The sequence below is a fragment of the Lacerta agilis genome, chromosome 12 (genome assembly GCF_009819535.1).
Source record: "Lacerta agilis isolate rLacAgi1 chromosome 12, rLacAgi1.pri, whole genome shotgun sequence".
Lineage (NCBI taxonomy): Eukaryota > Metazoa > Chordata > Lepidosauria > Squamata > Lacertidae > Lacerta > Lacerta agilis.
The window spans coordinates 20,062,141-20,089,159 of NC_046323.1; the positions used below are offsets into that span (position 1 = coordinate 20,062,141).

The 27,019-nt window shown below is 38.3% G+C and overlaps 1 protein-coding gene across 2 annotated transcripts in view; it reads left to right on the forward strand.

Moving 5' to 3' along the window:
- ANKRD28 (ankyrin repeat domain 28) overlaps positions 1 to 25,327 on the forward strand; it is an 83,941-nt gene extending 58,614 nt beyond the window's left edge. The window contains exons 9-28 of one of the 2 annotated variants that reach the window (XM_033165761.1): positions 29 to 107; positions 1,648 to 1,762; positions 2,422 to 2,504; positions 6,560 to 6,623; positions 7,391 to 7,459; positions 9,138 to 9,278; positions 11,334 to 11,445; positions 12,270 to 12,296; positions 13,392 to 13,466; positions 13,721 to 13,922; positions 14,793 to 14,880; positions 16,389 to 16,506; positions 16,886 to 17,105; positions 18,179 to 18,266; positions 18,353 to 18,436; positions 19,611 to 19,756; positions 20,636 to 20,718; positions 21,575 to 21,657; positions 22,402 to 22,493; positions 23,382 to 23,668. In XM_033165761.1, coding sequence (XP_033021652.1) covers positions 29 to 107; positions 1,648 to 1,762; positions 2,422 to 2,504; positions 6,560 to 6,623; positions 7,391 to 7,459; positions 9,138 to 9,278; positions 11,334 to 11,445; positions 12,270 to 12,296; positions 13,392 to 13,466; positions 13,721 to 13,922; positions 14,793 to 14,880; positions 16,389 to 16,506; positions 16,886 to 17,105; positions 18,179 to 18,266; positions 18,353 to 18,436; positions 19,611 to 19,756; positions 20,636 to 20,718; positions 21,575 to 21,657; positions 22,402 to 22,493; positions 23,382 to 23,668 — 2,256 coding nt within the window. Of the gene's footprint in view, positions 1 to 28; positions 108 to 1,647; positions 1,763 to 2,421; positions 2,505 to 6,559; positions 6,624 to 7,390; positions 7,460 to 9,137; positions 9,279 to 11,333; positions 11,446 to 12,269; positions 12,297 to 13,391; positions 13,467 to 13,720; positions 13,923 to 14,792; positions 14,881 to 16,388; positions 16,507 to 16,885; positions 17,106 to 18,178; positions 18,267 to 18,352; positions 18,437 to 19,610; positions 19,757 to 20,635; positions 20,719 to 21,574; positions 21,658 to 22,401; positions 22,494 to 23,381 lie in introns of both variants that reach the window. The other variant, XM_033165760.1, reaches the window with a different exon arrangement.
- Positions 25,328 to 27,019: the final 1,692 nt, after the last annotated feature.

Below are 27,019 nucleotides of genomic sequence, written 5' to 3' on the forward strand. Positions count from 1 at the left end.
AGCCATGGGTTGACTTCTTTTTCCCCAGAGTAAAGATGGAAAAACACCTTTGCATATGACAGCAATCCATGGAAGATTTTCAAGATCACAAACAATCATCCAGAATGGTAAAAGAAAAGAAAACGTATTAAAATATTAATGTTTCTGTCACTGTCATACAATGCATATGGTTTGACATTTTAAATAAATCAGTTAATTTACTAGCATTAACCTTTTCATCTGTCTGCCTTGTGTGCTGAAATATGAATCTCAGAAATTTGAAGTTTCTGTTTCTGAAATATTCAGGTTACTAAATCAATAGCAAACTTTCCTTTTTTTAAAAACCTGTAATTCCAGTATGCTCCATCACCTTTATAAATCTAGATGCTGTTACAGACCTATAACACTAATCCTGCAATTTAAAACACTATTGTTAAAGTTGGGTATATAAAGTCATTAATTTAGTGCTACAGCACTTAAAAACTGATGGGAGAGAATTCTCTCTGGGGAGGCAACCTCTTATTTTTTCCAGGTTTGCCAGTGCCTGGGTCAAGCAAATAAGTCTGCTCTGAGGGCCCTGCCCTCACTCATCTTTTAGTTGGCTTTATCATGCTGCTAACCTGTGTTTTATGTTTTACACTGGCAGGTTTGGTCTCAGAGTAAATTTTTCTGGAACTCTGAAATTAGCCCACAAAGACCTGGGATCAAAGAAAGTACCACAAACAAAGACACTTCCATTTTCCTTTAAAAACAAACACAAAAAACATAGTGCTGCTTTTCTCATGGCAACTATATAGATGACCCTTGGGGTCCCTCCCCATACTGCAAGTCTATGATTCAATTAGGGAACTAGAACTGAGATATTTCTCCTATAGTAAGATATGTGACCTCCAGAAGCCTTTTGATACTTGCTTTGAAGGATATCATTGAATCTCATTATCAGCATTAACAGGAAGGAAAGGGGAGTTACTGGGTTATTGAGGGGGTATTGTTTTTATTTTGATTGTGTATTTCGTGTTATTATGTTGTGATTTTATCCCATGAACTGCCCTGAGACCTGTGAGTAGCGCTGTGGTCTAAACCCCTGAGCCTCTTGGGCTTGCCGATCGGAAGGTCGGCAGTGCGAATCCCCATGACGGGGTGAGCTCCCGTTGCTCTGTCCCAGCTCCTGCCAACCTAGCATACCAGTGCGAGTAGGTAAATAGGTACCATTGCTGTTGGAAGGTAAATGGCATTTCCATGCACACTGGCACTCGTCACGGTCCTCTGTGCACCAGTAGTGGTTTAGTCATTCTGGAAACATGACCCAGAAAGCTGTCCGGACAAAAGCCGGCTCCCTTGGCCTGAAAAACGAGATGAGCGCCATACCCCATAGTCGTCTTTGACTGGACTTAACTGTCCAGGGGTCCTTTACCTTTATAGGATGGTATACAAATTTAACAACAACAACACATACTTCTTGTGCTTCCACTTTCTGCCTGTTCTTAACATGGCAAGTGGCCTTTAGGTACATTTCAGGATCTTCAGACACCTTAGACTCAATTTGACATTTTGAAAATTTCTGAGTTTTCTGATAATCTAAAATGTGAATTTATTTGTTTAACAATCTGTATGCGGCTGAGCATACATGCATATATGGTTACACTTTATTTTACATTTACTTTCTAGGAGCTGAAATAGATTGTGAAGATAAGAATGGAAATACACCTTTGCACATAGCAGCCAGATATGGCCATGAACTGCTCATCAACACATTAATTACAAGTGGTGCTGACACTGCAAAGTAAGAAACACTTGTAATACATCAAAGTGAAATATATATCAATTAAAAGGGTCATATTGTGTGTGTGTGTGTGTGAGAGAGAGAGAGAGAGAGAGAGAGAGAGAGAGAGAGAATGAGTGTAATAAGTTAATTCTAATGATGTGTCTCAGTGTAGTAGTATTGTCCCTTTTTAGAACATGAGCAAGAGATACAGCTTTATCCCATATAATGTATATCTAGTCCAAAACTGGTCAAATTGCCTCTGTAAAACCTCACTCAATATTATACAAATAAATAATACAGAATTTGTGCAATATTACACTCTTTACAGAACAGTAAACATCTGTGGAGAAGAGTTTGCATAAAGGTCTTAATAAAATTTCTGTAATTTATTCAAACTTAAAAATGCTGCATGTTGCTTTGTGTATGCTGCTTAAAATAAGACAAACAGCCTCTGTATTTCTAATGTAAAAATAGATAAGGCTCAATTCTTTATTTGGCTCTCATTCTGAATGATTGCTCTGTATTTAGACTGAACCGTTACATTTAAATGTATTAGTTACTTTAATTATTTTAACAAGGGCAATTAAATGCTACCTTATATACAAGGAGTTTGGCATGACATCTTGGATTACTTCTATTGTAATGAGACTGTGATGTCTGATTATGGTGTATCTTAGGCGGGGTATACATGGAATGTTTCCTCTCCATTTGGCAGCATTAAGTGGATTCTCAGACTGTTGCAGAAAGCTGCTGTCTTCAGGTAGGCTCTTCAAAATAATTTAAAATCCTTTTCCTATTAACCTTTGGTTGTTTGACAATATAATGATTCAAGAGGTGGACTCATAGTAGCAAGGTTTTGTTTCAAGTTCTCAGTCAGCCATGACGTTCATTTTTGTATGCTGATGCACCAAAAAGTACTGTACTACCTCTGCAATTAATTGTAGATAATCTCATTAATACTTTTCAGACTATAACGAATTACGGCTTTTGAATTTTTCAGATGCTTCATAGATGAGTTTAAATGTAAAAGGTGTGAACGCTCACTGTTCATACATAAAATGTCCAGTGGTGGAAATCTGCTTTGTTTTAGTTATGAGACAGAATGCAGTATGCAATCTTTTTCAGTCTTGTCCTGCACCCAGATATATGGGGGCTTGCATTCTGGGGGTGGCCCTGTGGTCTAAACCACTGAGCCTCTTGGGCTTGCTGATCGGTAGGTCGACAGTTTGAATCCACGCGATGGGGTGAGCTCCTTTGACTGGACTTAACCATCCAGGGGTCCTTTACCTTACCTTTTATATTTTGAAGGATTGCCCAAGTGATCTCTGTGCTCTGTATTAGTCAATTAAGCCGCTCCTCAGCTGAGCAAGCCCTCATGCTACTCTGGCTCACACAAGATGCTCAGCTACGGCGCCAGCAGTCACATGCTGCTCAGCGGAGCAGTTTAAAGAAGTTACCTGCCTGTGCGTCAGCTGCCTTCGCACGGACAGGAGGGTGGGCCACCTCTTCCTCCCATGCCTGGGCAAAGGCAGTTGAGGTAGCCTCATGAATGGAGCCTGACCAAGACTTCCTCTGGCTCATGAGGAGACCCCCCCTCCAAGCGCCATAGATATCCTCTTTGGACTCTGGAGTGTGTCTTCCAAGTGAGGTGCCTTCCGGCACTTTTTGGTTTAGAAAAAAAGCACTGATGATAATTTATGTATTAAACCTCTGAAAAATTTATATTATATTATCTGTGATTGATTAGTTTCATTAATTGATACATTAGATAGTGTATCCCATATTTTCTTGTGGTGGGATGAATTCAGTGACCCAGAGAAATGTTTCCTTTGGGGTGAAACTAGTTTGAATTTAGAAACTTTAATTTTCAATGATAAATAGCTATATGTTGTTTAGATTTGTAGATTAGAATGGTTGCATGTTCCCCTGACCCTGAAATGCCTACATTACAGGTATATGTATGTTGTTAGTTTTGAGTCTGCTATAGCTATGAAACAGTTGCAGTTCTATACAGTTGTCCATATCACTCATTTTGAAATCCAATATCTTGGGGGAATATGGTAGGTCTTAATAAAAAGAAAACAGCAAATGTTGTGTAGTCCTGTGAATACATACTGAGTAGTTTTATTGTGAGGTAATGTACTCTATCATTCTAAAGCTTTCAGTCAGATACAGTGGTGCCCCGCTAGACGAAAATAATTCGTCCCGCGAAAATTTTCGTCTAGCGGGGTTTTCGTCTTGCGGAGCGGCAATGGGAGCCGCGCTCCGCAAAAACGAAAAAAAAAAAAAGACGAAATTTTTTCGTCTTGCGAGGCAGCCCCATAGACTTTTTCGTCTAGCGGGGCAGCCTCCCGCTAGACGAATGCTTCCGTCTAGCGAGTTTTTCGTCTAGCGAAGCATTCGTCTAGCGGGGTACCACTGTACATTTTTATACTGGTTAGACAGAGCCTGTTAGATATTTTTGGCCATTGATATTGGTGCAGCCTCTGTTTTTAGTAGAAAATTTTAACTGTTGGTAGAAGGAGTGTATGGTATTACTCTTCCAAGTCTCTTCACACTCCCTGATAGGCATAACAGAGTTATTGTTTTGGAGTTGGAAGCTACAATTTTTATTACATAACTAGAGCCGTAAGCAGATCAAGGACTATTCTTGGTGATGGTATTTTAAAAATTAACTTTCTGATGGGTACGCATGTAATAAAAGTCCAGTAAAGATATATTTTTGCTGATAACATGAATGCTTCTATTTTAACAAAAAAAAAGCAACAGTTAATCGCTAAAAGGAAAACCCATCTTCAGTGTTTTTTTCTGCTTTAATACTCTTTTGAACCGCTATGCGCATAAACTCTGAAGGGTGGGATATAAACTCCTAACTAACTAAAGAAGATAAATAGTGGCTATTCCATATCTTGATAACACACACTGTAGTGAAAAGTGATTTAAAATAGACTGTGCCTATAGTTAGATGATTTTCCAAACCATGGTTGGGAGGATTGTGAGCAAGCTCTGTCCTCATGCAGTTCCTCTACTCTACATGTCTTGTGTGTGGGGTTTAATTCAGTAGTTGATATCCAGCATTAATCACACTCAAGAGTAGGCCCACTGAAATCAATTGACTTGTTACTTGGCTTTGTTGCATATTTAGCAGATTAGTTGCACTGCAGAAAGTGTGCTGGGGAGACCACACGTTCAGGAAACAATGAAGAAACGCAAAAATATATTTTGCTTGGCTTTAATTACCAAAACAAAAACTCCTTTTACATTAAATCTATGATTCACCAGGGTACTGAGAGTGGTACACGCTGCTCTTTATATACTATACCCAATTGCTGACACAGCTTAATTAACACAACTTAACAGCACCTGTTATACTGCTGTAAAACTAGGTCATTATATTTACTCTGGCCTTTAAGGAGATACACATCTTGTGAAACAATAATGAACCTTAATATTTAAATAAACCTTTCAACAGGTTTTGCATCCCTGATCGTGAGTTCCACCTTAAACAGCTGCCAACTAATTTTAGCTGGTCTTGTTGGCCAACTAAAAATTTTTAGTCGCTAGGTCTTTGCTAGGTCTCCTCTCCCCACAAGAGTGTTTTGCCTACCATCTTGTACTAAACCTCTGAAATGCAGTGCAAGGTCAGAGGAAAACTTGCTCCTCTTCGTATGCAGTGTGATGCATAATTTAATGAAAATCAAGTGACTGCCTTTATTACAGTTTCATAGTTCAGGGTCTGTTCAGTGGGTAACAGTAAGATATTCTGGTCTATGGATTGTCCTAGTTAGAAAGCAACATCTGCCGACTCTAGTCTTAAGTGCTTGCATATTGCTCTGGAAGCTGCTGGGGGTTCTACCCTCTAGAATGATGGAAATATCACCCTGCCTTTCTTTCTTTAATGGAAAATTTATTCCAGAAACATAGGTGCCCTTTTGGCATGTACTGGAATCAAAATTCCTAAGAAATATTTTCCCTTCATCTTTAGTGTGCAAAATTCAATATCCCCCACATTATATTATGGTAGGCATTTGGCTGGTTTTGAATATTTGATCTTATTTTACTCTGAAGTTCTCTTGCTGATGGAGAACCATTGTATGGTTTGGAAGCTTGATTTCCCCCCCCCCTTTTATATACCCAGTCTTTCTATTTTAGGCATCTTGTGCTATAAATGTGATAATTCCCAGGTCTCTTGCTTCCTATGTAAAGCAGTACTTGCAGCAGAAGGAATCTGAAGGCATAACTGTGTTCAGTGGTCCAGGTTTGCTGTTATGCAAATGAGTTTTGTGCTCACATGCTCTCCTCATCCCCACATACCTCCTCTGGTGCAACTATATGGAAGACTTTCTTCTGATTTTAAACTAACCACAACACCCGGCTGCATCCAAACTCAGGAAAAATGTGTTTAATTTAAACTGTGGTTTATGAGTAAGCCAGGATTATAAACCACCTCTTGAGCCTAGCTTGTTTGGACCTTTAGGGAGCTGCATGTTAGTTTAAAAGCAAAAAGTTGATACATTGCAGCTGTGCCAGAGGATAGCAAGAAATTTGTTACCCTCAAGCTTTTGTGCATAATGCTAAGACATTGTTTAACACTATGTCTGAGAAGACTCAACAGCAATGCTACAAAAGTGGGGTTAAAGCTAGCTTTTTCATACATTAACAGAACATCTTTGGGGGATTAATTTATTGTGTAGAAGTAACAATTCATGCTACAGTTACTATATAAGGAAGTTTGCTTCATAGCATACTCTGCCAAACTGGACAGAGAGATGCATTTTATAGGTGGTTTCACAGAATAATTCCTTTCTTTTGTAGGCTTTGACATAGATACTCCAGATGATTTTGGCAGGACCTGTCTTCATGCTGCTGCAGCTGGAGGGTATGTACAGTTTTAGCAACTTCTTAAAATTTAGGATTTGCAGCAGCAGCAGAAAAGTTAGTCTGTCAGATGATCTGTACTACCTGTGTAATACTTGGAAAATATTTTTCTGTGCTTAAGAAGATTTAACATGTTATGGACAGCAATAAGGGGTTTGTCTAGTATCTATCCCACTATACTTAATGAGGTCTGAAGTACTGGATGCACTCTTCCATGAACTCTCAGGGATACCATCACAATATTATGGGTTTAAGTAGCTATGAACAAGTGCTTCTTCACAAACTCCTGGTTTTGAAGCATTGTTAAACAAAATCAAGCCTAAATGAACTAGCTTATCTGGGTCCTTCTCTAATGCCCTTTATTTCCCTTCCATGATTACAGGTCTTTATTGCTTGTGATTAAAAGAAGTTAACACTATATATTGCATTATTTTATTGGTAGTTATTTAATATTGCGGTTTGGTTAAAATATTTCTTACAATGGCTAAGAGCCTAAGATTAAGAGAAGCCCATGCACAAGCAATTTTACCTTCTGGTGTCAGTCACTTGTGCCATCTCACCCTAAGGTTCCTTGGTGGTTGGGTGGAGAGCTTTTAAGGAGGTGCCATCCTAGGGAATATGGCTGGAAGACATTCAGAACTCTTTGTAATCCTTTGGATCCTAGCCTAGATTCATAGAAAACTGCAGATTCTGATTATCGTGGGTGACATTGCATGGGGATTCTTTTAGAGAAGTCTGACTAAGCGAAGCATGTTCTAAAACTTTCAGGAATTTGGAGTGCCTAAATCTGCTGCTCAACACAGGTGCAGACTTCAATAAGAAAGACAAATTTGGAAGGTAAAACATGATGCTCCTTTTGAATGTGCAGGAAATGTTAAATAATAAGCATAGTTTGCTTACCATCAGTGTCTAATTACATGCTCTTTCCCTTGTTTATGAAAAGCACTGAAATGGTCACTTCCACCCTTGCACTTAATATTGTATCTGCTTTTATATATTTATATAAACAGACACTCATTTACCATTGAAATCTACTTGTCTGCAGTGTAATTAGGCTCTAGGGATATGTCCAAGTATTCTGATATACTGGTAAATTTCAAGACTGATCAAGTTCAAATTTTCAGACTTATTTCTACCCTTTACTGGAAATATAAAAAATTATCATGGCATATTGATAAATTTTCAGTATAAATATTGTTACAAACAACATATCTGATATCACCTCAGTAAATCAACCAAGTACATTCAGGAAATGTCCCACTTGCACCCTTCTTTCCATTATTTACCAATAAATGTCAGTAGCTTGGAAGAAATTGATTGCTTTTCATCTCTCCTTCAAACTGAATCTTACAATCTGATTTTAAAGCTTCATTTGATCAAGCTGTTGAAGAAATTAGCACTTCCAACCCATATTTCTATCCTTGAAGGACTCTGAGAAGAGAGATTTATGACAGCATTCACAAATGCATTCTTTTAAGCCTAAAATATTTTTCTTCTATTATTCTTCTGTTTGATTTCTATTTGATACCTTTAGATTATTATGAGCTTTCCACTTGTAGGTATGGGCATATTGAGTCAAGTGTGATCTCTTTATCTGGCCCAGCAACTTGATAACTCTGGTCTGCATCTAGAATTCCTTAAAGTTTGGAGAAATTTTAAGTAGGGATTATAGTCTCCAGGTGTTGCACCCTTGTTAGTTAGCTGGTTGCTGTTTTCCCCTTCTTTCTGTCTTGACTCCCAAGTTCTTTTCCTGGCTAAACAGCTCATTATGTTAGCAGCCAATTCAAACAATCTTGTCTTTTCTCTCTACGCACAATGGGAAAGTGAAACCAGAACTAAAGGTTGTGTCTGACCTGCTACCTGCTATTGGGCTTGCTGAACATGCATTAACAAAGCATTTCCATAGGAACTATACACACAAAATATAATGTATGTTGATTTGAATCTTATGGCCAACAACTTTTACATAATATGAGATTCCACTGTGCTGTCTAGGCTTATGCATAGTGGATTTTCACCTGCAGACGATGTGAAAACATGGTGCTGCCGATGGATGTCCTGGATGTGGGAAGAGGTGGAGTCCCACAGCAATTAGGGTGGATGGGGATCATCCTAACCAGCCCAGAGTCTACAACAGGGATGACTAACCTGCAGCCCTTCTAATGTTGGTGGGACTCTCAACTCCCATCAGCCCTATCCAGCATAACCATAGTTAGACATAGGAGTTGTAGTTCAAAAACATCTAGAGTGCTTCAGGTCAGCAACCCTGAGTTTGCAGTATCACAGAGACTGTGATAAGATGAGGATGTACTAACCACTATCAAGCACACACATTGAAGTGCTTACTTGCAAAAAAGAAATATTGGAAATATAAATGGTTTTACAGTAGCTTTGTCAGCTGTTCATGTGTTAGAGTGAGCTTTTTAATGTGTACTATTGCACCTCTCCTTCTCCTTCTCTCTCTCTCTCTCTCTCTCTCTCTCTCTCTCTCTCTCTCTCTCTCATTATGCCATAGAACTCCACTCCATTATGCTGCTGCCAATTGTAATTACCAGTGCCTGTTTGCCCTTGTGGGTTCTGGAGCAAGTGTCAACGACCTCGACGAAAGGGGTTGTACACCATTGCACTATGCAGCTGCATCAGACACTGATGGAAAGTAAGTATGGTACTATTTAGAAATCTTAATATTCAAACCCCTTAGTAGCATGAAATTTTGCCATGCAGTTTTTTGTTTTTTTAATAGGGATATGTTGTTAGAAGCGATTAGTATAGACTGACAGTCGTGTTACTTTTCTCCCACAAATATTGATCTGTTTTGTTTGTGAGTAGCTAAGTCATAGAAACAGGGGGGAAAGACTTCTGTAGAACCAGCAAACGAATAATGGCAGTGACCCATAGCTGATGAGTCATTATTCAACAATTTAATTATTGAAGTGGTGGAAATTACTATTGATAAAGACATGGCAGTAAATAAACATTGTTTTAAAAAATAATTTTTTGTTTGTGTATTTGCACAGAAATAGGATATTACTGCATTGACAATTCCATGTTAATTAGGAAATAGTTTAACTGTTTTTGTTATAAGCTTGTTTCATGTTTAAAGCAAAGAGATGGGTTGGTAGTCTCAATACATTGTATCATAGATGTCTCCAAACACCAAACAGATAGGGTGATAAAACTATACATATTAGGTATATTTAGTACCATAATAATTTCGTCCACCCCCAGCACAGTTACTAAGAAGCAGAGCTATAAATATACTGGAATACACAGTGGGGACAAAGGACAGTTCTGGGGGTTGCCAGCCTGGGAGTGCAGACATACATATGCCCACCAAGGCCTTCCTTGCTGCACCTGTTAAGACTCCCCTACTTTAATTAGGCTTTTTTCCAGCCGGAACTCACCGGGACTCAATTCCAGCACCTCTTTTTCTAGAAACATAGCACTGGAAAAAGCCATTAATCATACCCAACACAAAGCTCTCCTCTTCTGCCCCAGCTAATTGTGGCACAGGAAGTGGTTTTGGGAAGACCACTTCTGCATATGCGCAGGAGGTGGCATTGTGGGCATTCACAATACCCTCATTCAAAAGGTATTCCGTTAAAGCAGGCATAGGCAACCTTCGGCTCTCCAGATGTTTTGGCCTACAACTCCCATGATCCCTAGCTAACAAGACCAGTGGTCAGGGATGATGGGAATTGTAGTCCGAAACATCTGGAGAGCCAAAGGTTGCCTATGCCTGCGTTAAAGGATTCCGGGGGCGTGGCCCTGTCTGAAGCCTAGGAAGGTTAGGGGCTAAGGCACGCCCCTAACGGTGATCACAGGGGTTAACCCTTCCCGGACTTCCAACACACGGGTTGGGGTCAGATATAGTCGGTTAGGGTCCAATGCCTAAGCCAATACCGCTCAACATCCGTAACCAATAAAGTTGTGGCCTTTCCGCCCATTAAACCTATATTACGTCTCACGTGTCATTATTTCCCACGGGGAGGGAGGGACATTGCCACGCAATGAACACAGCTGAGGAGGAAGGGTTGTGTTGCCCCCAACCAATTATTCACAAAAATATAAGTATCTCATCTTGTCCCCCTGCAAACCAAGGTGGTATAAGTTTAATAAACTTCTAAAAATGGTACGTGCGTGGAAGCATACACACTCTTTTAGACCCAGAACAATTTGTGCTGAAGTATGCTGTGTGATTTGGACTCTAGAATAGGGATAGAGATCTCCAGCTGATAAGCTGTCTGTGGTCATTGACTCCTCCCTCAACCATGCCTATGCCTTCCTGGGGCCTCTTTCCTCTGCCACTGTTTTGAGTCATTTCTCTCCAATCATTTTTGACAGTGCAATGTTGCCCTTTTGTAATGGAGGACTGCTTTTAGTTGGCTTGGTATGGAATTTACTACTGGGCTTAATATAGATGTTTTTAATTGTAATTTTTTTTAGAATGTTTTAAGCATTTAAAATGTTTTATTTTTGTTTTTAGCTTGTGTATCTTTTTGCCATTCTGAGCTTTGTGTGAAGGAAGATTGGGCTACAAATTCAATAATTGATTATGATGATGATAATGATGATACATTTCTTATATAATGCTTTATAGTGTATTGTTTATGACAAACGACAATATCTAAATATATTGAATGAGTGAATCATCCATGTATGGGGAAGAAGACATTGATTAAAGATTAAAATGCCATTTCATTTTGTACAGGTGCCTGGAATATTTATTAAGAAATGATGCAAATCCAGGGATTCGAGACAAGCAAGGATACAATGCAGTTCATTATTCTGCAGCCTATGGTCATCGCTTATGCCTTGAATTGGTAAGATAATTTACTGTGAAGGGCATTGACCAGTAAATAAAGATTGTGGGGGAAATCTTAGGAAGTACATGTAGGTCAGACAAAAAGAGATAGTAATGAAAAATAAAATTTAGTATCTTATCCTTGAGCATTTACAAAGAAAAACGAGTGAAAAGCTACTTTTAGCTTTTTCTGAAGCCTTAATTATTTTATTATTATCATTTATTAAATTTGTGTACCACCACATACCCATAGATCTCAAGGTGGTTCACCTATATACGTGAGAGAGATATATATATCACATAATAAAAACAAAAACCAAGACAATCCAATAATCCCCTCTTCCACATTTAAAAGGTGTCAATTAGCAAAAAACTTGGTTAAAGAGGAACTATTATTTTGTTATTAATTAAGCATGTTGAGGTGATTTCTTTTTCATTTCTTTGAACTGTAGACCTTAATACCACACCACAATCTGCTTTTGAATATTTCATACAGTTTGAAAAGTGATTGCCATGTGGCATGCTGTTTAAAAAACAGAAGCCCAGAACAAGCATTGTTCTTTGAATCTTGACCAATATGTAAAGTCCATTTCAAACAAAATCAGTTGGATTGTTGCCTTTAACTACACTGATATTGTAGATAGTTCCATGCATGATTTGCATACCAAACTTGGGATACAAAGCGTAATACATATCTGCAAAGATATGTACATATTTGAATTACAATTACTGTTTTTTAAACTTAAATTCATAACCATGAATTTCTGAAGAAGAATAAAAAACTTGGGCGTTTTGTATTCGCATTTTTAGCAACTGTTATCTAAAGTGTGGATTTCATTGCAGATTGCCAGTGAAACACCTCTAGATGTTGTAAGTATAAAGACATTTGCTGTAAAATATTTATTGCAAATATTCAGAATGCTTTATAGCCTAATTTTGTTTGACATTTCACTATTTATACTGGGAATTCAGCTGATACTTAACTAAAAGTTGAATGACTCAGAATAAAACATATGGCTCTTCTAGTTTGTTTCCCAAAGAAGCTAATTAGTAACGTTCAGATAGCTTTTATGTTGTCTACTGTGTTCCTGGTGATACAAGTAGACAGGTTAAAGAAACCACAAATTGCTGCTTGTTTCTCATTAAGCTCAGTTTTCGTGATGTAGTTTTCTTGCTTCTTTAATTCAGCTTGATTCCTTAAAGGCTGCATTCACACATCATGCTAAGCCCAAACCATAGCAAAGCATGATCGTGCAGCTCCCAGGGAGGATATTCCAGCTGCTTTGATCGTCTAGCTTTTAAAGTTAATGTGGCACAGCAACTAAGCCAAGATTTGGCTTAGTGTTTTGTCCAAAGCTGGGATCATAATTAAGCGTTCCCCTTGTAGCAGAGGGCCATCCGATGATTACAGGTCGTGGTTAGGGAGAAGAGACGTTTACCACAATCATGGCTTGGGATGACATGCTGAGCCAAAGTTTGGCTTTGCTTGCCATCCTTTGGTGACGGAAAAAGCCTGGGGGATCAGGAAAATGGGTGTCAGCTCCTCGCCAGGAGCCAGCATATTCATGCAGTTATAATAAACCATACCCTGTCTTACTGTGACATGTGAACCAGGCCAAGGAACATCCTTCTTATCTGCTTCCATTTCTCACCCAGACTTTTCCTGGAGGCTTATAACCATTAACTGATCTTTAAAAAAAACAAAAAAAACTTTGTTAACATCAAGTCTTTCTAATGTGTTTTATAGTAGTACATCAGGGAAAAAATATGAAAAGTTTAAGTGTAAGCTCTTTTTGTTTTTGTTACAAGGGTTTAACAAGCGTGCTTTGATTTTAAAATACAAATTCCTCACTTCGGTATTTTCCCTCTGTTAATGAATTTAGATTGGGACAACCATGCATTGTTGAAGTATGTATGTTAACTTAAAAATAATTTGACGTTTATCATGTATATTTTTCTGTTTAGCTAATGGAAACATCTGGAACAGACATGCTGAATGATTCAGACAACAGGGCACCAATTAGTCCATTGCACTTAGCTGTAAGTATTTAGTTCACCAAATATTGATTATTGACCTTTTAGAAAATAAACATACCTTTGCATTGGATGATTTAATGTAATTTTGACTTGTGCTTTGATTTCGTTTATGCATCAATAATTATTTATGCTTGCTAAAACCTGGGCTACATTTGATAGATATCTTTGTAAAGTGTGCATTTTTGCCTCAAATCTGATTCATTTTTAGCACAAATGCTATAATGTCTCCATCTTTCTAACGTTGTAACATTTCTCAGGCCTATCATGGACACCATCAAGCTCTGGAAGTATTAGTGCAGTCTTTGTTGGATCTTGATGTCCGGAACAATAATGGTAGAACACCATTGGATCTTGCAGCTTTTAAAGGACACGTTGAATGTGTCGATGTACTAATTAATCAGGGGGCATCTATTTTGGTGAAAGACTATGTTGTAAAGAGAACACCAATACATGCTGCAGGTAAGACCTTTAACGCTTCATTTTTAAATCATAGCAGAAAAGTAGTAAATAGGGTAGAATTTTGTGTATTTTGTTTAACAAAATTTATATACTGCTTAATTATTTTTTTTGAAAAATCAAGTAGTCTTACAAATAGAGAACAGATTATCTAAATCTGCTGTTTCTAAAAAGCAGATAGTTACCAAAAAATGCTTTGAATATGTTATATTGATCTTACTCTGGTTATTTTATTTGGTTTTATTGGACACTGTTTTATAACTAGAGGTGTTAAATCCAGGCCTCCACATCTTTAACTATATTGGCTTGGGAGCTTCTCCTTCCTCTCCTTATCCATTTGTTTTTGTAGAGGTTTTGAGTTCTCAAAAATATTTAGGCACCCAGAGCAGTGAATTGTATGCGGTTATATTTTCTGGTCTCCCTTAAGGTTTGGGCTTTGATGGTAGCCTTGCATGGATAACGTGAAGAAGCAGCCCAGCACAAGAGATGCGTGTGCTTTCTGGGTGACTTAATTTTTTTATTTAGTTTATTTTTAAAGATTTATACCCAACCCTCTTGATCACATAATCCCCACCCAGGCAAAACAAATCGTGTAAGTTGCAAGTTTCTCCCTTATGTGATGTGAATCTCAGCCATTCCCTCTTAACCTCTCCACTAAAGCCTAAGGTAGGTCTTTAGTTAATCCAGATGTGTCAGCAAAAATTTGCATTATTTCACCCTTAGGATAAATGGAATATGGTTGCATCACTGGCAAAAAAGTATTTTATGCTTTAATGCAGTAATACCTTCTGGCCGTCTTAAAACAGAAATCATAATTTTTCAAATAATTTGATGTTTAATTATATTAATGTTTTATTTGTTAATATTTTGCAGCTACAAATGGTCATTCAGAATGTCTGCGGTTATTGATAGGAAATGCAGAACCACAGAATGCTGTTGACATCCAAGATGGAAATGGACAGTAAGTCTCAAATTGCATTTTTCTCTTAAAATGAGCTCGCTAGTGCTGGGCTGACAGTTTGGGTAGTATTATATATAATCATTTAATCATTGCTAATAAAAATATATATATTTCATGAGCATGAAATCAAAATAGCATTTTAAAGAATCCTTTAGAACCATCTGATTTTCAAAAAGAAATATACCGGTACTCATATTTGCCTGGTGTTTATTTGCTTTGAACACATATAGTAAATATTTCAGTACACTATGAACCAAATAATGAGGTTTTCTTTAATGGCTAAATGGCTTTTTTGTCTTTTCAAACTTTTTTTACTAGGCTTTCATGGACCCATTTGCATGTAACACTAAGTAAAATCATGACTTAGCTTGAATGCACCAGGATCTGAGAGCAGATTTCACCATTTGCTCCTCTTCTGGCCCTGCTGCTGTTGCTCTGCTCTGAGCTAAGCCAATGCAGTTTGACCTAGCGTTTCATCCAAACTCAGGCTCATGGTTTGTCTCACTCCAGACAAACTCAAAGCTATAACCAAAGTTTGTTCTTGGATTTATAGTTCATGGTTTGCCTGGAGGAAACAGATTCAGATAAAGACTTAAATAAATATATTTTATCATTTTCATAATAATTTATTATTCCCAGTGGCCATGTTTTCTTTTGGATAATGTTTATTTTCAAATTAAGATATGCAGTATTGAACGATTACCTCCAGCTGGCCTTTTATGAAACTCAGTGCTGAATTATTGCAGAGCATTCATTATTTAAAAACCCATGAAATAGTTTATGACCAGGCAGATCTTCGAATCATTCTGCAAATAAAATTAAGAACAAAGGGCTAAGGCATTGCATACATTTTTTAGGTTGTGGCTTGCAGACAGTTATGAGGCAACAATAGTGAAAGGTGCATCACAACTGTATTTTGACCTGGTTTCTTTATCCTACTCTCTTTAACAGGGGTCAGCAACCTTTTTCAACCATAGGCCTGTCCACCGTCCCTCAGACCATGTGGTGGGCCGGACTATATTTGGGGGGGGGGCGGGAATGCACGAATTCCTATGCCCCACAAATAACCCAAAGATGCATTTTAAATAAAAGCGCACATTCTACTCATGTAAAAACACGCTGATTCCCAGACCGTCTGTGGGCCGGATTGAGAAGGCGATTGGGCCGCATCCGCCCCCCGGGCCTTAGGTTGCCTACCCCTGCTCTTTAATATATGGCTACCAACATGAGTCTGACCAAACCAAACTGTGGGAGGTAGTAGAAGACAGGAGTGCCTGGCGTGCTCTGGTCCATGGGGTCACGAAGAGTCGGACACGACTAAACAACATGCTCCTTTTAAGAAGATTTGTCTCTGTCTCTATTCAAATGTGCAGCAGCCCTTCCAGTCTATGGACTGAGTCAAACTAGGATTTGCTAATGTTTCTCTTCACAGTTGCCTAGCTTGCCACGTGAGCAGGTTTGTGAGCTTGTTAACATAGAATGTATGGGTTTTTTTGTTTCTCTTCCAGGACTCCTCTGATGTTGTCTGTTCTCAATGGGCACACAGATTGTGTCTATTCATTGCTTAATAAAGGAGCAAATGTAGATGCCAAAGATAAATGGGGAAGAACAGCATTGCACAGAGGGGTAAGTGTGTCATTCATTGTCCCCTGCCTCACCTTTTGCTTCAATAGGTATTATCGCTGAAGTTTCCCTAGAGAAACATTGCTTTAGATATAGACTGAATTAGTTATGCTTAGAGGTCTTGCTGAGCTCAGTGCAACAAGCAAATCACGACTAAAGAGTCATTTATTTCAATGGAAACTAAGTCTGCATTCAGAACACTTTATTTATATGTTATATATCCCCCCTTGCCCATTTATCGATGTGAAAACTGATTGGGCTGATATGGTAGTGAAGCAATGGATGGATCACATAACTGAGGAGACCATTGATTTTTCTTCTTCTTCTTTGTTACTATATACACGTTGATGCAATATATGCTTTATGTGTTACATTTTTCCAGGCAGTTACAGGACACGAGGAGTGTGTAGAAGCTCTGCTTCAACACGGTGCAAAGTCCATACTACGAGATTGCAGAGGACGAACACCTATACATTTGTCAGCTGCATGTGGCCATATTGGGGTGTTAGGAGCACTCTTGCAGTCAGCAGCATCTGGAGATACAGTACCTGCCCTTGCAGACAATCATGGATATACTTCATTGCACTGGGCCTGTTACAATGGTAAATAAGACATGATCATTTCTTAAGAATAAATATTCTGGCGGAAGGTGAAAACTTGGTTGGTGTAGAATCACGTTACTTGTATAAGCTGCCTTGCGCTTCCAATCTCCATTGCCATTCTCAGATCAGACAGCAACTAATAAAATCCTAAAATGCGCAGGAGAACTAGAGAAGGATTTTGGCCAGAGGCAACATATTATCTTAGGCTCCATACTGTGAAGATTTACACATGCAAAACAACCTTAGGAAGTTTGTAGCTGATTGATCCCAGAACATGTGACTAATTAGAAGTGTCAAGTGCCAGGATGTCTCTGTAATAATAATAATAATAATAATAATAATAATAATAATAAGTACCCCGCCCATCTGGCTGGATTTCCCCAGCCACTCTGGGCGGCTTCCAACAAAAATCAGATACAAAAATATCACACATTAAAAACTTCCCTAAAAAGAGCTGCCTTCAGGTATTTTCTGAATGTCAGGTAGTTGTTTATCTCCTTGACCTGTGATGGGAGGGCGTTCCACAGGGCGGGCACCACTACCGAGAGGCCCCGTGCCTGGTTCCCTGTAGCTTTGCTTCTCGCAGTGGGGGAACCGCCAGAAGGCCCTCGGCACTGGATCTCAGTGTCCGGGCTGAATGTTGGGGGTGGAGACGCTCCTTCAGGTATGTAGGAAGCAACCAATTGCCAGGCCACAGAATGGGTCATGGATAGCAAATAAACACATACAGGAAAAAGATAAATAAGTGTTGGAGTCTACATGCACAAAAGACACACCCTATTCAATATTTCTGCCAATAGATATTGAATTCATTTATCTCCTCCCTCACCCTCTCTTGGTTTCACGTCATTTCTATTATAGTAGCTGTGTGACAGCATCGTAGCCATGAAAAAATGGTACCTATGGCTACAATTACCTGATAGTCAGGAGTGTTCAAAAATACACATCAGTTTCCAACACATGACACATAATAAGAAATAAACTATACATTCTATTTATACTTAGTGTTTCATAATAAAGACCTGTGATTTGTATTATTTTGCATTTGCTATCTGGCATTTAAACCATTTTAGGTCATGACAGCTGTGTCGAACTTCTTTTGGAGCAGGAAGTTTTCCAGAAAATGGAAGGAAATTCTTTCAGCCCATTGCATTGTGCTGTGTAAGCAACTTCTACATGGATTTCATTATATCTTTTTAACAAACTTCAGCTTTTCTGGAAGTAATTCCCTTTTAAATTTCTGATAGGATTAATGATAACGAGGGCGCTGCTGAAATGCTAATTGATACACTGGGTTCTAGCATTGTAAATTCTACAGATGGAAAAGCCAGGTAAGGTTTGAAGCACATTTAATAAAAAGAATGTTCTGCATTTTCAGTTCTGCTTAATAGGTAGCCAGAGTTGCTACTTTATGTGTTCTCTGACTGTTATCCCAGTAAGGGAAGTGAAGCGTGAATGTCTACTATCTTGGTAGAAAGCATGGCTGGTTAGAACCCTGGACAGCAGCATGCCAACTACAACATTTTGTCGCTGGTTTGATGTGTTTAATCTAGATTAAGGCCCCATCTGCACTACACATTTTTAACAGTACCATACTTTAAACAGTCATGGCTTCCCCCAAAGAATTCTGGGAACTGTGGTTTGTTCAGGGTGCCAAGAGTTGTTAAAAGACCCCTATGCCCCTCAGGGAGCTACAGTTCCCAGAGTTCCCTGGGAAATGGAATTGGTTGTTAAAGCAATCTGTAGCTCTATGAGAGGAACAGGGGGCTCTTAACAACTCTCAGTACCCTTAATGAGCGACAGTTCTCAGGATTCTTTGGTATGATACTGCTTTAAATATATACTGTAGTGCAAATGGGCCTTAGTCTAGATCTAATTTAATGTGTTCTAATTTAAAACAGCTGGTGATTTAATATCTGTAAAAGCTTAGTATTTTACAATGGTAGGTTAACTATTATATATGTTCTAGCTAGATTTAATAATTGATGTATAATTTCAAGCTGACTGGACTATTCCCTTCCCTAAACATTGTAGTGATATGTATAATTTATAATATGTTCAGTAAATAAAGAAACAAAGCTGTGTGATCCTACATATAAGTATCTGGAAATCCTTCATTAAACTTATATAGGATTGCGCTTTCTTTACACAGTAAACCAAAACTCTTGTATTATATGAAAAGAAGCTTTGGATATTTTGGGCTGAGAACTGGGTCTGGAGCTCTCTTGTAATCATCTGCAGTGCTTTGCCCAACCCCACTCTTTCTATATCTCCTGCCCCTTGTTATTCCATGAAAAGGGCAGGAGGAGAAATGAAATGTATATAGTTGACTCTAAAGTGTTGAGATAATTCAAATTCACAAATCATAATCACAAATCATAATCTTCTAAAGCAGTTTTTTCCACAACTGCTAGATGGGTTATGTTTTTAAGGAGAATCATGCATATGATATTAATTGTTAGCCTGCTTTTTATCTACAAAGTGCGCTCTTTTTCTTCTCCCCAGAACTCCTCTTCATGCAGCAGCCTTTACAGACCATGTAGAGTGCTTACAGCTTTTGCTCAGCCATAATGCACAAGTAAACTCTGTAGATTCTTCTGGGAAGACCCCTCTAATGATGGCTGCAGAAAATGGACAAACAAATACAGTTGGTAAAAAGAGAACTCTTGTGTATTTTCTGTTTTCATTACTAATAACTATTAATTATACTAACCTAAAAAACCTGCATTAGAGCTGCATAGGCCATTTTTTAAAGTAGATTTGCAGCTTTCAAGTTGATCAAGCAACTTTTTTTGGTTAATATTTTTATTAATCAACAGAATTGGATTCAAACGAACATACATCCTCGCAGCAACTACAGTGGTGCCTCTGGTTACGTACTTAATTCGTTCCGGAGGTCCGTTCTTAACCTGAAACTGTTCTTAACCTGAAGCACCACTTTAGCTAATGGGACCTCCCGCTGCCGCTGCGCTGCCAGAGCACGATTTCTGTTCTTATCCTGAAGCAAAGTTCTTAACCTGAAGCGTTATTTCTGGGTTAGTGGATTATGTAACCTGAAGTGTATGTAACCTGAAGCGTATGTAACCTGAGGTACCACTGTACAGTAGTTTCATAATTTCATTTACAGGATAAGCCGCAGTGTTAAGTCAGGCAACCTGTCGAGTGACTTAGAGGATAGAAAAGCATAGGATGATGAAACACGCAGTAGGGAAATTTGCACACACAAACAAAACAAATGTTACTAACTGTTACTTGAGTGGTGGGAGAGACTATTGCATTCAAATCATGCTTGAGGGATTCCTAAAGGCATCTGGTTGGCAACTTTGTGAAACAGAACGCTCAACTTGAAAGGCTTTTGATCTGATACAGCAAGCATGCTCTTATGTTCTTAATCATGTCAGGCCTATTTACACTTCCGAGTTGGGAACAATCTCTGCTGATGAGATAACAGTTTAAAAAAATGTATACACTACAAAGCTTCCGTCTATAAATGCATCTTTTCAGTTAATGTAACACTTTACTTCTTTCAGAGGTGTTGGTTAGCAGCGCTAAAGCCGATCTGACCTTGCAAGATAAGTGTAAAAACACAGCACTGCATTTGGCTTGCAGCAAGGTATGTATCATTCTCCAGTTTGGAGCTTCTGTGATTTATTGCTGGTCTCGTCGTGGTTTTCATCATTTATCCATTTGAATAAAGTTGGTCTAGAGCAGCAGTGGTGATGCAGCAGTATTTTAAATGCACTGGGAAAGAACTACACTATGAGTGGGGTGCTGAGTTCTTTATCATGCTGCTTCATTCATAGTTGCATCAACACTGTGAGCCAGGTAACAGATTTTTAACAATGGCTATCTAAAACAGGCATAGGCAAACTCGGCCCTCCAGATGTTTTGGGACTAGAACTCCCATCATCCCTAGCTAACAGGACCAGTGGTCAGGGATGATGGAAATTGTAGTCCCAAAACACCTGGAGGGCCAAGTTTGCCTATGCCTGATCTAAAGCTAAGACAATGGTGTCCATCTGTTGAGCTTTTTAAGGTGTCCAGTGGTCTGGACTCTCTACCAGAACTATTCCATTATTGGGCAGATGAAACATCATCCCGTATACTGGACCTGCTAGGAATACAGAGGGCATTTTGGCAAGGGGGGGGGGGAGAAGATGATACGGTTCAGAAAGGGAATGAAGGAAGAGAGACAGCAATGGGTACAAAAATTGTAGACACTGAAGTAAAAGATAGAAACATGCAGTCTTCACCACTATAATATCTAAGCATATTGGGCTAAGTATCTTGTGTCCTTCTGCAGACCATACTTAGTGCTAATAAAAACTCTACCTGCTTACATAATCTAAAGAAAACTTGTATAGATTGTTTCAAATATACACGTGAAATTTGCCAAGGTTTAAAATAATAGATTTTTGTTTTAAAGGAAGAATAAAGAATCTCTTTTCCCTTTTCCTTTTTTAAAAAAGGGTCATGAAACTAGTGCCTTGTTAATACTGGAGAAGATTACAGATAGAAATCTCATCAATGCCACCAATGCAGCCTTGCAGACGTAAGTAGAGCTTCATATAGCACTGAAAATCTATTATTGAAGAAACTATATTTAGGTGAATGTAGTGGAGTGGGAACAGGGAGATTATGGGGGAAAGTGCTCACTAAATATTTTTTGTGTGATAATTGGCAATATATGAACTGAATCTATATGATGTTTTAAGAAATGGTCTTCATGGAAACATTAGGTAAAGGGCAAGGCAGAACAGAAATATTAACAGTAAACAAAAGTAGCAATAATTTACAGGTCACAAGGCAAGAAAATAGTAATCATGCTGGATTAAAACAAGGGACAGAAAAAGGATGTTTTGCTAGTTACTGACACAGTTATTGTACTCTGATTCATGTTTGCTTGGAATAGGATAAGTTAGTTCACAAAAAAATTACAGGTTACATGGGAACCAAAGAACTGCTTAGTCTCACACCATATAGATTCTGTATTTACACCAAGGTTGGCTAACCTTTGGTCCTTCAGATATTGCCAGACTATAACTCCCACCCTCTCTGTATTGTAATAATAGATTAATTCTACAGATACGTAACAAGCTACTTACAAATATTTAAACCTGCTCAAATATTTGGATATCACTTTTTCTACTCTAGAAATTGCAACGGCTTGCTTTAATATGTATATAATTACCTCTTCACAAGGATAGAAATGAAAATACTAATATAATCAGGCAGTAATCTTTGTATGCATTTTTAATGTGTTTGTTGTAAGATTTGTGGGTGGTTGTCTCTACAGACCTTTGCATGTTGCTGCTCGAAATGGATTAACAGTTGTAGTTCAAGAACTTCTAGGAAAAGGAGCAAGTGTACTTGCCGTTGATGAAAATGGTAAGTAGATTTAAACAGGGTAAAGTTGAATCAAAAGAGCCTGCATAGCACTTCCTTTTCCAGCAGTGCCATATTGCCTCCAAGAAGCCTGGTATTCAAAGGTATGCTGCTTCTGGGCATCTATGGGGGTCTATTTTCCACGGATTTGTCTAATGCTATTTTAACAAACCATCTAAATCAGTGGTCACCTGGTTCACCTGCAATGCTAAACCATGGTTTAGCGTTACGTGTTGCTGTTCGCTTTGGGCTTGCGTGCTCCCCACCTTCTTCCCACTGCAGTTACAAGGAGATTGGAAGGTTCAATATTAGATTAGCCACAGTTAAGCATTATATCCAAACCCTAAAGTACAGCTAATTGCTGAAAATTAGCTACCTTTATAAACTGTGTTTTGACGTTGACTTGTTTCCATTCATCACAGTTTGGATGTCACAAAAGTTGTGGCTAGTCTAAAACAGAAGCTGCACTAGATCAGGGGTGGCACAATGCACAAATGGAAACCCATCCCCACTTGGCAGACAGACACAGTTGTTTGTCACCCACAGAATTCAGTTTTTAATTAGTACAGTCGTACTTTGGTTCTCGAACGCCGCAAACCCGGAAGTGAGTGTTCCGGTTTGCAAACGTTCTTTGGAACTCAAACGTCTGACACGGCTTCCGATTGAGTGCAGGAAGCTCCTGCAGCCAATTGAAAGCTGTGCCTTGGTTTTCAAATGTCTTTGGAAGTCGAATGGACTTTCGGAACAGATTCCATTCGAGAACCCAAGGTACGACTGTATAGCATAACAAAATTGTACTTTGCTGCTGTACCAAGTGAATGGACTTTGGGGCAATATCTGAAATTTTGGGTGTGTCTTGAAATAAAATTTATGATTTTATTCTGACTCTAGGTTATACACCAGCTTTGGCCTGTGCTCCCAATAAGGATGTTGCTGATTGCCTGGCTCTCATTCTGGCCACAATGATGCCTGTTTCGTCAAGCACCACGCTACCTTCCCTTACTTTCAATGCCATTAATCATTACACCAACACCTCAAAAACTGTCACCTTTGACTCCTTGCCTATTATCAGGAGTGAACATAGCTCTTACTGTAGTTTCAACAACATTGGCAGGGAAGATGGCTACCCATATACGGAAGAAGATGAACTTAATGACTCCGATTCTGAAACCTATTAAGAAGCTTCCTTGGAGGTCAGAAGAGGAACCCACCTGCTGAATTTCAAGATTGTGTTGTTGTAGAAAGCAGTTTCTGAATATAAAAAGGGACACCCAGATGAGTTTTTTTTTAAACAAACATGGGTGCACACAAAATATTTGTGCAACTTCCCAAAGGCTTTTAAAAGCAGGTTATGCAAAGGAAATGCTTCAAATCGATGGTGCAAAAGAAAAGAAAAATTACACAAAATGTTATTTAATTGCAGTGTACTAGGTTGTCCATGGTGCCATGAAGAATCCTAAAAAGGCTGTGCACCATTGTCTGTCTAAATGAATAAACAAGTTATACAACAAAGAAGACGATAGATTTAAATCTTACCAAGATCATTTTTAAGGCAATAATTGAGTTTGGTACAGAAGGCGTTGTTTGTGCAGCAAATTGCCAAAGGACCAAATGAATAACTTAGACTTTTTTAATTAAAAAACAAACAAACAACTTTTTTTGAAAAGTTGAATAGGTTAAATAAGTAATAGTCTTAACCAACCCCTAAATTATTTCTGACAATGTTAGATTTGGTTTTAAATGTCTTTATTTGTTTTTAATCACCTAACAGCCCCCCAACACAGTTAAATGTACCATGGGGGGGACGGGACGTAATTTTCAGTTTTGTTTCTCTGAGCTGAAATGAAAAGGAACTTGTCACAATCTTATAGTAGTGAAGCTGTACTGGCTTAACCAGGAGTAGTCAGGGTGAAACTTGTACAGTAGTATAATAAAAGGGAGATGAGACAGCGATGCAGTATTTATTGCACAGCTTACCTTTACGAAAATAAATCTGTTTTAAATATATATTTTTATTCAAAATACAGGAATGGTAATTATCTGAATGAGGAAAACTGCATCAAAAATGAGAATGGTAAAATCCTGACACCCTGCTAGGCTGCCTTAGGGAAATGGCATTTTCTACAGCTTGCCCAGTCTTCTACATCATATACAACGACATGAGATTTGTGCCTCTATGATGTATATAATTTTTTTTTATTAAAAAAGAAACCACCTAAGCTTTTAAGGCACAGGATGTGACTGGGGGATGGTTAAAATGGTTTCCTTTTCATCAAAAAGGTACAGTGATGAATCTTTGGAAATGTATTCCAAGTCCTTCGGCTGGAGTTACAGCTTGCCTCGAGTTTGTCTAATTTATAACAGGCTGCTGTAAAAAAATGAATCAACTGAAAAATGGAATACATTTCTCGATCCTAAAATGAAATTTGTTAAAATAGAGGTATTTACTTTATTTGGTTCTGCTTTAATTGAAAAGTAACAGTTTGAATTATAACTTGCTTATGTACATGCAAGAACATATTCTTGCATGTTGAGATAAAACACAAATGACTTGCTATAAACTGACCCCAACCTTCTTTTATCCTTTTTGTATTGTGAAACTGGAAACCTTAATGCCATTGTAAATTATAAGCTTGTTTTCTGAACATAGTGTGGAAACACAGGACAGTATTTTGATCTATTTGATAATTTTGTGGGTTTTTGAAGAATTAATGAGCATGTACATATAAATAGCTACTGCTTGAATACTGTATTTACCTGCACTCTTTGAGTACATCAAGATTCCTGTGTATATTTTACAGAGTATAATAAAACCCAGATGTGAGAGTTGTATTTAATGAATAATCCGTGTATCTATGTGGGATAATTGTTAATTCCTGAAAGGGCTTCTCTTCAACGAATACCTCAGATTTATAAATCCTATTCTACAAAACATTTTGGGTCCTGTTGATTCTAAAGCAAAGATCAATCATTCAGATAACTAAGCTATCTTTCGGAGGCCTTTTGATCATTGATCATATGCATTATTACTGTTGGGTAATTTGAAAAGCTTGGGGCCTTTGCTTTTCTATATCGTTCTCCTTAATGTGCTTCGACATTGCATAAAATGGAATGGATGGCTTACTAAATGATCGAAAAGCCTGTTAACTTGGTAGCATTAGCACTCTAGCTGTGAAATAGCTGGATATTGTCTGCCTGAAAGTTTTTGGTAAGCCTCTCTTTTCTGTTGTAGGTAACTTGCTGTTGCTGGTGAGTGATGCTGACATGCTACAACAGTGCTTTTATTTATACATTTGTTTTGCATTTACTCATAAATCAAATTAGTATTACATTTGACATTCTCTTGTTTTCTCAAGTTCATTCTTTTAGGCAGAAAAAAAAGATTAAATGCAGGTAAAAACTGTTGTTTTTATAAATATCTTTCACACTGGAGTCCTTTAGAGCTTCTGGTGTTTTTTGGGGGGGGGTGGCGTTCTGTTATTGAAAGTGGAATTAGAACACATCACTTAATATAGTATCATCTTATTAATATAGTGACATTATTCTGCAACATCATTTCTGTTCACTATAAAAGTCCTTTCTACTCGGTATTATTATTATTATTTAAATTTGTATACTGCCCTTCATCTGTAGATCTTAGGGCTGTTCACAAGTGTTTAACCTATCTATCCACACTGGATGCAAAGACCCATCTTGAGTTTCTCAGAAACAAGTCATGACAGACAAATCTAATTTCTTTCTTTTTTTTAATAAGAGTTAAAAGCTTGGTGGATCAGAAGTCTACTGTGGACATAGTGTATATTGCGTTTAGTAAGGCTTTTGACAAAGTCCCCTAGAATATTCTTACGGAGAAGCTGATAAAATGTGGGCTGGATGGGGCAACATTTAGGGAGGAAGAACCAGCTGCACAAATATAAGACAGGGGACAACTAGCTGGCCAGTAGTACATGTGAGAAGGATCTTGGGGTCTTAGTAGACCACAAGCTTAACATGAGTTAACAGTGTGATGCAGCAGCAAAGAAAGCTAATGCTATTCTAGGCTGCATCAACAGAAGTATAGTATAGTGTCCAGATCAATGGAAGTAATAATACTGCTATATTCTGCCTTGGACGGAGCATACCTGCAGAACTGTGTCCAGTTCTGGGTATCACAATTTAAGGAGGATATTGACAAGCAAGAACATGTGCAGAGGTAGTAGCCCAAGGTGATCAAGGGTTTGGAAACTAAGCTTTATGAGGAATAGTTGAGGCAGCTGGACTTGTTTTAGCCTGGAAAAGCAGAGACTGAGAGGTGATATCACAGCCATCTTCAAATATCTAAAGGGCTGTCACATGGAAGATGGATGAACTTATTTTCTGTTCTGGAAGACAGGACCTGAACCAATGGAAAGGAGTTACAAGAAAGGAGATTCCAACTAAATATCAGGAAGAACTTCATGACAGTAAGAGCTGTTTGACAGCAGAACAGAAGTGGTGGACTCCCCTTCATTGGATTTCTTAAGCAGAAGTTGGATGGCCCATCTGTCCTG